Genomic DNA, 12,460 nt, shown 5'->3' on the forward strand with positions numbered 1-12,460 from the left:
AATTTATAAGCCATTTTATAGGTCTAAATGATAAAAACCGATATACCAATTTTCAACTTTGTATCTCATCTTATGGCCGAGATATCATTGAAAATATGTGAAAGTGGCCCCTTTTTTCAAACTCACTTTTTGACGTAGCCATAAAAGATATCAAAAAAAAATTTACGTGGTTCTATTCATATTGGCTTAGGCCACATAATGTAGAACAATCGATGCCAAATAATTAATTATTATTAGCTGAAAAAGATAAAATAATTTTTCAATTGATGTTTTCCGGTAGTGCGTTTAGTTGGACCACCTTCTAATTAGCGTTATTCGAAAGATTATTGCTTTATCTTTTAGTACTGAAAATATTGTTCAAATCAATTTGGTGGAACACACTGGAAAATTGAAAAAACCGGAGCCAGTACACCCGCGCGTAACCCTAATAGTACCCTGCAATCGCATAGAGTTCGTTCGAACGCAAAGCAGTGCGCGAAGCGCCCGAAACGGTTCCTAAGAAATTCTGAATGTGACAATATTTATTATATAGTTATATGTATTCCCAAGAAACCTTTCTTTTTTTTAATGATAATTGTAACATTGCGATTATAAAGCCCTTATTGTGGCCTATCTTTATCAGTACTACTCAATACTACAATACAAAAAGAAATATGACAAATGGTAATCTGAAATTCTTTGCTTTTGGTTATTTAAAATTCTTCAAAAATTATTTGCCATTTGATGTGGAAATTTTCTATATAGTACTTCAGGAATTTACAAAAATTATTACTGAAAGTATTCTAATAATCATTATTATTATTATTATTATTATTATTATTTCAAAGAGTGTAGGAATATAATTAGAATTGATGTCCAATCACGGCATATAAATAGGAAAAAATATAATGTTTATATTGAATATACTCCGCTTGGCACTAACTATTGAAGTATTTTAAGGTATTGCTGTAGTTGTCCCAATGGATTGAGGACTGTTGGTTGCTGTTCACATATTGCAGCTATCATATATTATATGTCATTTGCGAGGTATTTATCACGTATTATACGTCCATCAGAAATACTATCGAATATTTTTATAGTAGAGGAAACTTTGGTTGCTATTAACCATGACAGTGATGACGATTAAAATAACAAAATATAATTTTAATTGATTTATTATTTATTTATTTAGCATACCGAAGTATTTGTGTAAATCATATGATACACTTGTAAATTTTAAAAGAACACCAATAAATTTTTAATTTCCCGTAGGGTAAGTTATTGTAATGGGCCGAAAATCGGAATTGAAAATTTTTACATTTCTCGACGTCCTGAAGGTTTCTGAACGTTTTGGCATACCTCAGAAAAAATGGATGTGTGTGTGTGTGTGTGTGTATGTATGTATGTATGGATACAAATTTTCGCCCACGTTTTCGGGCGTACGGATTAACCGATTTGAATGGTTCAAAAAACATTCGATACCTATCGATCGGAAAAAGAGCTGATTAGTTTTTGGCAAAAGCAGGTCCAGCCGTTTCCGGGATACGGAGCAAAGAGTGCAGAAAATAGAAATCGACTTTTTGAGAGAACGGAGTATCCGATTTGAATGATCTAAAAAACATTCAATTAGTAATGATTGGGAGAAGTGTTTATTAGTTTTTGGCAAAGGTAGGTCCAGCCATTTCGAAGATACGGAGTTAAATATGTAAAAAATTGCAGTTTTTGAGAGAACTAAGCGTCCGATTTTAATGATTCAAAGAACTTTCTGCTTGTCTTAATAAAATAATTGATTTTGGAAAAAAAAATTTTGTTTAATTTTTTTTTTTTTTAATTTTTGTATATCGAAAATAATTCAGATTTTATTTTTAATTCTGACTATAGTTCTAATATACTTTAAACAAATAATTTCAACTTTGCAATTCAGTTTATAAAATACCTATAAATATTAGACAATGTCTCAATATTTATAATAATTTATTTTAAAACATTCAGTATTACTCGAACATTTCGTTACGGTACGGGAAGTTCCAGCAATTTGCCTTAAGGCACGATGCCACCCACCCCACTAGTTATTTCTAATATTATAATTAAAATACTTTTATTACTTTAATTAAATTACTCACGGTGATAAAAAAAAGAAATTGTATTTCAGAATTCAAAGTTCAGAATTTCTTAGGAACCGTTTCGGGCGCTTCGCGCACTGCTTTGCGTTCGAACGAACTCTATGCGATTGCAGGGTACTATTAGGGTTACGCGCGGGTGTACTGGCTCCGGTTTTTTCAATTTTCCAGTGTGTTCCACCAAATTGATTTGAACAATATTTTCAGTACTAAAAGATAAAGCAATAATCTTTCGAATAACGCTAATTAGAAGGTGGTCCAACTAAACGCACTACCGGAAAACATCAATTGAAAAATTATTTTATCTTTTTCAGCTAATAATAATTAATTATTTGGCATCGATTGTTCTACATTATGTGGCCTAAGCCAATATGAATAGAACCACGTAAATTTTTTTTCGATATCTTTTATGGTTACGTCAAAAAGTGAGTTTGAAAAAAGGGGCCACTTTCACATATTTTCAATGATATCTCGGCCATAAGATGAGATACAAAGTTGAAAATTGGTATATCGGTTTTTATGATTTAGACCTATAAAATGGCTTATAAATTATTTAAATACCAGGGTGGGGCCGATTCTATATGGCAATGCGCCCATACCCTTTATTTATGAAATTGTTGCTATTTTGATTGATTGATGTAGCAGCTGATCCGTACTCATAAAAAAGTCTAGGTGGATCCGTTCCAAAACAGCAGCTTTTTCAGGAGTAGTGACTTTAACCTTTTTCACTCGGATGCCGCCGCTCCGGCGCAAAATTCATATAAATCCTGGAATTAGCGAGTGGAAAGGGTTAAAACGATTTTTTTAACCAACCTCCAATTTCTATTATAGATTTGAAATTACTCATCTGCAAAATGCTATGTATATACTAGGTGACCCGGCAAACGTTTAGCCAAAAAAATTCTAGAAAGTTTTTAGTAAGATTTTTAGGATTAAAAAACGTATTTCATTGAAGCTTCAGTATTTGGGTAATATATATGAGTTTATTACCCAAGAGTATTATACTCTCACAATGTTATATATATATATATATATATATATATATATATATATATATATATGCAATACATTTTATGATGATCATCAGGATATATGATGAGAAAAAAGGAAGTATGTGGTATATGAGTGAACAGGGCAGCTGACACAAGTTATATTATATAAAAAATGTTTACTAAAAAATGACCAACTGATTGCCAAAACCAAAATATATGTATGAATACAGTTTGCAGTGGTTTACCCACTGCAAAGCATGCCACATATAAATTTTCTTGATATTGACAGTCATTGCAAGTGTCAGCCTAATTTGAAACTGTTTTAATTAAAATTTAATTGGCACATTTGGAGATTCAAGGTTTTGGTATATTTATAGAGCCCTTTTCATTAATTCATTCATTCTTTAATTTATGAAGCAAAATCCGAACATTAATTTTTGAATTATTTTGTGGCATATCTATCACATGAGTGAGATTTTAAGAAGTGTCGAAATATTTACAACTTTACCATGGGTTGGTATGGTAGTTAGTTTTCTCCTAAAAACTGTTGTATCATTAGATCTTAAAATTGTTCGTTCTGCAACTATGTATTGATTGTCAGCATTAAGAAATATTTCTATAATGTGAAAATCCTGAAAATCTTTGACTGATTATGCAAAAACCGATGGAAAATTTGGCGCATATACTTTTATCGATGGCAACCTTAGATGTGTCGCCAACATCTAAGATTTTAAGCCATTTCATAATTTCATAGCAAAATCTTGATCAAAATTTAGTAAAAAAAACATTAATAATTGATTAGTTATCAAGCTAAATAAAAAATGGTTGGAGTACACAAATGACTATTATGAAAAAAGGATTTGTGGAAGGAAGGTGAAAATTTACTGTTACGTGTATTTTTCAATTCCGCAATAAAAATAAATTTTAAAAGAAAAGAAAATTGATCCCAAAATTTTAAAAAGTGTTGGAGTTGAACAACTCATTATAAAAATGAATTGTTTTTATAGCAAAAATATATCAGTTAAATAAAAAATGATCAGCTAAATGAAAAATGCTTGGAGTACCAAAAATGACTATTATAAAATAGGAATTTGTGGAAGAGAGGCAGTTGTATTTTTTAATTCCGCAATAGAAATAACTTAAATTGATCTCAAAATTTAAAAAGTGTTCGAGATGAACAACTATGATAGAAATGAATTGTTTTTTTTTAAGTATAAGTTAAGCCTTTCCATTTGGATTAAGATTCAATACTGTATTGTTATGTATTGACAATATTATTATTCACTGCCTGTGCAAGTAGGAGTAAAAATTTTCGATTACTAAAATGACTACTACCAAAATGTTGCAGGTTTAATAAATAAATATTTTCTACTAATTCTTCAATTCTGAAATTTACCGAGCCCCAACATCTGGCTTGATCCATCTGTTCTCATTTCAATTTATTTGCTTGCTTAGCTACTTTCATTCCATTAGTTCAATTGTCACACGAACAGTAAATTTATTAGTTTTGCACAGAAGGACGAACAAAGAACGTACAAAATGTGTTCTCGATTCTGTTCTAGTATTTGTATTTATATAGAATCTGCAAGCGCGGTTAGTCGTTCGAATTACATCGCAAATTGGTTTAGATTATTACTGTATTATTGTACACGAGGAGGAAATTGAAAACTTTGAAATTAAAATGGAATGATAATAATAAACAAGTGGGGAAATAAAAGTTTTGGAGAAGAAGTTTATTAAATTACGCATGTGTTACGAGAACACAATAAAAGTTTACCGATAACTATTCGAGGAGTACAACTGATATATTTTGAAAACTTGCACGAAACAACATATATGTTTCAAAGACACTGCTATAATTCTCTCTGCTTTTAAATTGTAAAAAACAATGAAAATTACTTAGCAGTTGTATTTTCTGGTGTACTACAAACCGATAAACCCATTTGTTCCTTTGCGTCATCATATCAGATTATAAATTCATAAGAGGTGTTCATATCAACATCAAAGTCAACAATATTCTAACAAAAATCTGCACTTACTTAGTTACCAACCTTATATTTTCTATTAATGATCTGTAATTTTGATATCGATTTTTTTGGCAGTAATCAAACAAGGCATTTTAGCAATCAGGAAAATTTATATATGGCATGCTTGGCAGTGGGTAAACCAATAAACAATTTACATTTATCCTCGGAAATCAAATTGATCTACTCTTAAATCCAAATCAACCATATGGACACAACTTACAGGTCACATACCAAATTTTCGATATTTTACCAAATAATTATGGCTTTTTTCTTGAAATTACTCATAAATCTTAATTATATAGCAGTTATTATCAAGACAATCATTATCAATATTTATGACCTAGACTTCCCAACCTGAAATATAATAAATAAATAAAAAAAAAACTGAAATATAGGTTAAAAGTTCATAATGAGGTGTTCATATCAATATCAAAATCAACAATAATATTTTAACAAAAATCCGCACTTAGTTAGTTGCCGATCTGATATTTCGTATAATCTGTAATTTTGATGTCGATTTTTTTTTGGCAGTGATCAAAAAAGGCAAAGCATTGTAGAATAAAGTTATATGAAATTTGGTTCTATGAAAAAATTGGCTTTGATTTTCTTACAAAAATCCGCACTTAGTTGCCAATCTGATATTTGGTATTAATGATCTGTAATTTTGATGACAATTTTTTTTGGCAGTGATTAAAAAGGACAAAGCATTGTAAAATGAAGTTATTACTAGTTATATGTACAAATGTCTTTGATTTTCTTACATAAATCCGCACTTACTTAGTTGCCAACCAGATATTTTGCATTAATAATCTGTAATTTTGATGACGATTTTTTTTGGCAAAAAGCATTTTAGAATAAAGTTATTTGGTTCTTGATTTTCCTACAAAAATCCGCACTTAGTTGCCAACCTGATATTTTGCATTAATAATCTTTCAAACAAAATTAAACAATGCAGTTACAAAAACGCCAGAATTAACAAACGTAAACGGTGATTTATTGCATTACTTACATCACAAATCTTTTCTAGTTTTCATCTTTGAGTAGAAATCACCAGAACAATTTTGGTGAACCAAAAACCAGCGTCAGAATTTTATGGTGGATGTGGCAAAACAAACCAACCAAACATACTCTTGTTTACTGATGGGCATCTAAATTGCTTACTATCCAATAAAGAAGGGTATTTTACATTTGGACTATATGAGCAAACCAAAAAATTCAATTGGAATCATCTAAGAGCAAGAGCCGCACTAACTTAGTTGCCAATCCTTTGCTCTATTACAGAAATTGTAATAATAATATATAATGCAGAGATGTTGGAACTATTTAGGCTGCCATCTATCGAAAAGACTAATATTAAGTCTCATTGGCATTAAAGACGATTTTGTTCTGATTGCTTTTCAAAAAGTTAAAAAAAAATATTTGCCAACCTAATATAATAATTTATTTTCATATCAACATCAACTGCTAATGTAAGGGTAAAATGTAAAAATAAACAGCAATATGTTTCAATTACCAAATTAATTTCTTCCCATCAATTTTCAAATTAACATCACCCAATTTATGAATTATATGAAATGCTAACAGAGTCGTTTTTTCCATTTGGTTTAATGTTCTGGCTAAATTACAAAATGACTAACGTGCGAACGACCATGTCTAATAAATCTAACCCCGTTTCCGAATGCAGAGAGCGGCCGGCGGGTTCAATGTAACGTTTTGCGGAAAATTGGATCATTAAGGCCAAACAAAAATGAACGACATCAGGACACAGACCAATGAGACAAAGAATAAAATTATACGTGTTTAAAATAAAAATAAAATGCAGCGTGATTAAAAGGATACTGCAAAGAAAAACTATAAAATTTAAATGAACTAACTGTGAGTAGCATTTTGCCTTAAGGGGCACAACTAGTGTAACCGCCTAAAAAAAGGTGATGCTTGGGAATTTATATTAAAGAAAACTACTTTATCAATCATTTCAAAATTTTAGAAATATATTTATACATGCTTTAAGAATACATTGTAGAAATTTCAAATTTTCAAATTTCAACCCTTATTTTTGTGTCTCCAGTATCCGAAAATTGTATGTGCCTTTTTTGACTTTTTTACCCATACAAATCGACTCGCTCAAATGTTTATGCTTTCTTCATAATTACTAATGTACCAATTATAAATAAATTATCATTCGACGGTTAATTAATATTTATCTAAAAATAATATTTGCAAAAATAAAATTGGAATGCAAGCTATCTTTCCACATTCACATGATGTTTATACAACATCGTTTCCTGCGCTTTGTTACTCATCGCAAATTCTGATAATTTAAGACTTTTTATATGCAAAAACAAATTACTCATACTAATATTAGCACAATTATTTGTTTACGTGCTCTGTTTAATCTCTTTGCAATTGTTTATGCATGGATTTCTTAGAAATTCTCATGGAAAACGTTGGATAAACTTCCTAAAATCTTCGAAAAAACTATTTGTTTTATGAATAATTCACATCAAATCAAAAATCAAATAAGCTGCAACATTCTCTAACACGAAAAGACTACAATCTCGGTATATTTATAAAAAATAGACAATAAAAAACATGAGTAATTTCAAATTATATTCGTATATTGTACCCGATAAAAAAAAGATATCTGTATTCTTCAATAAAAATTGTAAAATTAATTATTGCAATAATGTGGGCCCAAAATAAATACTTTTAACAGAATTAGATAAAAAATGCACTGTTATAAAATAATACAGTTAATGATATTTTATAGTGGATATAGGCTAAACATATATACAAGATCTAAGGGCTTATTGTAACAGGGGTAAGTAGTAACAGCCAATTTTCAGTTTAATATTAAGAGATACTAAATTTTTTCTCGATTGAACCTGTAATAATATTGTCATAGCTACCGTCGATGCAGTAAACAGAACTGTGCAGGTGCATCATTTTTGACATATATAAATTGTAATATCAGAAAATTTCAATTTGCTTCAATATTATCGACTAATTTTAACCCTTTTCACTCCGGCGATAAAATACATATTGATTTTGCAACTCGCGAGTGGAACGGGTTAAATTTTATATTCTAATTTATATTTAATCTAATAAATAATTGTGCTAAATTTATATTGGTTAAAATTTATCAATCTTTGATAATGTATAACAATTTTTGTGATTGCTAAATTGTTTAAATAATTATCTTGATTAATATAAAAAAATCACACCTGGGGCTAGTTGAAACATGCAAGAATGGTATTGTATGGTATGTGGGGATAAGTCTAATATGATTCAAATGAAAATTTCGTGAAATAGTTTTATTTCAGCATAATTTGTATTTTGGTGGTATAGTTTGTAAGATGTGGGCATATAAAATGTTCATAGGAAACACTATATGTGTATTTTATTAGTATTTGCAGTTTACGTTGATTTATGAAAAGAATTACCGTTCTTTGAATAAGTAAAGAATAAATTCCCAGAGATATTATTGACGTTTTATGTCGTTGCTACTTGCCCCGGTAGATGGTAATGAACAATAGTATTAATAGTAGCATCTATCCATATTTATTTTATAAAAATATATTCAGTGGATCTCAAGATATTTTAATTTTTAAAAAAACTGATACAACAAGCCCCTAGCCCCTTATACTTATACATATACATATATATATAAATATATAAACATGTACATATACACGAAAAAAAGTTTCAACAGCCCATTCTTCGAAACAAAAAAATAATTTAAAAAAAAATCCTTTATTATACGTTTCGATACTTGATGTGTGTCATCATTCAGTAATATAGACATATAAATAAGTAATTGAGTACAAAAATATAAAATTAAAAATTTTGTATAAAAATATAAATAACAAAATTTTTTTGTCGGAACGTGGAATAAAGAAAATTATATATATATATATATATATATATATATATATATATATGTGTGTGTGTGTGTGTGTGTGTGTGTGTGTGTGTGTGTGTGTGTAGGTATGTATCTAATTTGCAACCGATTGCAAAGCCAGGTTTCCACGAACTGATGTGCGATATTATAAATATTAGCCAAATTGATAAGATATGAAATTGATATTGATTAAATGTACCTATGTATTAGATAACCTACTAAAATTATTTTTATACATATATTGTTGTTATGCAAGGTTGTATATGTAAATAAAATATAATACTTTACTTGATCCGTCGGTTCAACGATTAAAAAATGATGAAGTCATAAAAACAATAAAATTGTTACATTTATAACCGGATAATAAAATCCAATAGTAATTTTCTAAATTACGTCATATATGTATTACAGATCATATAGCTTTTCGACGTAGTCGAGGTTTGTTTAGAGACTACAAAAAGTTCTAGTGTAAATATTGGTCCTTCTCATTAGTTTTCTTTTGTGTTTTGTTTACTAAACGTTATGTACATTGAAACAACACCAGTTAGATCATGTATATAAGGCAATTTCAAACTCTAAAAAATTCCTTTCTTAGAAAAGATACCAAAATTCGAAGGCAGTAACCATACAAGAGGCAAAAAATGCGGAAAAAACTTATAGTTCCAATTTTTTGATAGAAAAGTTGATCCAATCTGAATCAAATGAGACCAAATTTGGAAAAAAGTATGTTTGCAGTCTGTATGTATGACCCAATTTTTCATCTTTCTACAAATCTTGATGGGGAGCCCACAGAAATAGGAACAAAAGTACCAATAATATCTGATAATTAGAAGTGCATATGTCTAATAATCATTTATTCACCACCAAATAGCATTTTTTGTTACATTTTTCAAGGGATCTACGAAACCGCTTTACAAAATTTAATCATTTTTTTATTCCATCAGTACAAGTGAAATGTTTTTTCAATCATTCAAATCGGACACTCCGTTGTCTCAAAAACTGAATTGCCACTTTTCGCACTTTTTGCTAGTGTCTCTGAAGCAACTGGACCTGCCTTTGCAAAAACCTAATCTGCACGTCTCTTCCCATAAATGGGAATCGAATGTGTTTTGAATCATTCAAATCGGTTGATCCGTGCTCTCGAAATCGTGGACCACAAATTGTTTCCTAACATGCATACACACACACTCGACACATACATTTTAAGGCATGCCAACATGTTTAAAAGCCTTGAAATGTGAAAAGATGCAAAAAATATCATTTTCCATTGTTTGCGATTAATATAACTTACCCCTTACTACGAGGGGTTAATAATTTCAACCGAGTTCTAATTTTGTGATAAAATTCTATTAATAAAATGCAATTAAATAAGTTCTATATGATTTATTATATTACAACAATTATTATCTGCCTCTTACGCAAGGTAAAATAAAGCATTATCAATAGCAGATAACACGACGTGACGAGTTCTCAGAAATTCTTACTTTTATGACACCTAATGAATTTAAAATAAAACATGACATAACTCACAGGTAAAATCCAGGTGTTTTTGCTAAAAATTTTCGAAAATTGGAAGATCATACAAAATTTATAGTCGCCCAACTTCTTGAGACACCATTTTCAAGAAGATTGAAAAAATATAATTAATATTCAATTGGAGAAATGTAACAGAATTAGTGAATGGGCTGGCCCGTAGGTAAGCGGTTAAGAGCGACGAGACTTGTTTCAGAGGTCCCGGGTTCGATTTTCACTTGAAAATATAGATAGTAATATGTTTCCAAGTGAAAATAGCCCTCACCGGGCATTGCTGCACCAATAAAATGTCAGCCTTATTAGATTAATTCTAATAACAAAATCATCAAATATGGATGGATGATAACCATCTAAAAAAAAAAAAATACGAAGGAAGGAGAAGTTTCAGCCCACCAGCTCATAGAACGTAAGGTTCTGATTGCTGTTCAAAAATAATTAAAAAAAAAAAAAGAATTGGTGAATCATTCCTTGGAGTGACAACTATTGATATTAAAATCTAGGACAATAATATGTGTGTTTATAACAACCAAATAGCTCATATAATATAAAATAAAAATGTTTAAAAAATGTATGATTCTAATTAGATTCCTATGACTGACCTGTTGCCAATGATCCTCCAACGAAGTCTGCGACGGGAAGCATCCAGTGTCCTGGATGTCCTGAAGCTCCCGAAAGATATCCCCGCTCGGCAGTATATCCATTTTTGTGTAAAAATACCAACAATTCAAATTAAAAACCAAACACCATCAATTATATCACGAAAAAATTGAAAACTCAGTTGCTCACACTGTTTCCATTACAATCACAGAACAAACACACACCATAATAATATATAACTGTGAACTAAAACTTGTATTTAAAACATGAGTTATGGATCACTAACTTAAAAACACGAATTTGATATTGGTTTATTGAAAGAGCACGTGCTCGTGACGATGCAAGTGTGCATCCATGAACAGACAGTGAATTCCAATTGGGTATATTGCTGTTCCAAAGCGAAGGCAACAATTAAAAACACATACTGAATACAACCAGGCATGGATGGAAAATATACTGTAACCTAGCAACGGGTGCTGTTATCAAAATTGGCCATAAGAAAAATCTACAAACACTTTGGATTTGAATTGATTATGATTTTGGTCAACAAACTGCACACACGCGGTCTGTTTTTATAAACAAACACGTATTTGGGTCCTTTAAGCCGCGAGCGTCGGGTCTACTCACGACCTAGGTCTCAACAGAACTGAAGCACTCGGAAAGGAATTCGAAATGCCGGTCCCCTACCACGGGCCCGGCGAAGATTGCGCGCGCATTGCCACGCTCGATAACAGACATACGTCCTAACGCTCTCTCGACTCCCACCGGGCGAAGTCGAAAGAGACACCTGTCCAATGTAGTTCCACGTCGGCCGGTGCTGGAATTCCATTCCTCCGTGTAGTAGACCTAAAAGAGACGGACTGCAAGTGTTGGTGAAGTGTGCGTGGACGTTGGAACGTGTGCGTGCGTGTACGTGGAGTGCATCAATGGGCCAAAGGATAATGCACTGTGTTTACATGCCAAGTAAAAATATACATGACTCGCTGCTCGCTGCTAAGCGCTAGTCAATGATTTACTCAAATTGTAGATGTACTCGTACTCGGCACTTACTCATTTAGGGTTAACTTACTATATACTAAAGTTATTGTAATCGCAAAAAAAGGAAATGAAAATTTTTGCATATCTTTACTTTTCAAACATGTTTCTGAATATGTTGGTATACTATACCAAAAATGGATGGATATTATGTATGAATGTATGAGAATATACGAATTTATATATGTATGTATGAATGAATGTATGAATTATGTATGTATGTATGTATGAATTATGTATGCATGTATGAATTATGTACGTATGTATGTAGGTAGG

The 12,460-nt window shown here is 30.7% G+C and overlaps 1 protein-coding gene across 3 annotated transcripts in view; it reads right to left on the reverse strand.

Moving 5' to 3' along the window:
- Positions 1–11,785, reverse strand: part of LOC113371669 (Krueppel-like factor luna) — a 531,563-nt gene extending 519,778 nt beyond the window's left edge. For all 3 annotated transcript variants that reach the window (XM_026612332.1, XM_026612327.1, XM_026612319.1), the window contains exon 1: positions 11,152–11,785. In XM_026612332.1, the coding sequence (XP_026468117.1) occupies positions 11,152–11,253 (102 nt within the window). In that variant the 5' untranslated portion in view covers positions 11,254–11,785. The remainder of the gene's footprint in view (positions 1–11,151) is intronic.
- Between the last annotated feature and the right edge of the window lie 675 nt (positions 11,786–12,460).

The sequence above is a fragment of the Ctenocephalides felis genome, unplaced genomic scaffold, assembly GCF_003426905.1.
Source record: "Ctenocephalides felis isolate EL2017-DRISC unplaced genomic scaffold, ASM342690v1 CF-g0.4_SCAFFOLD_00845, whole genome shotgun sequence".
NCBI classification, from domain to species: Eukaryota; Metazoa; Arthropoda; class Insecta; order Siphonaptera; family Pulicidae; genus Ctenocephalides; species Ctenocephalides felis.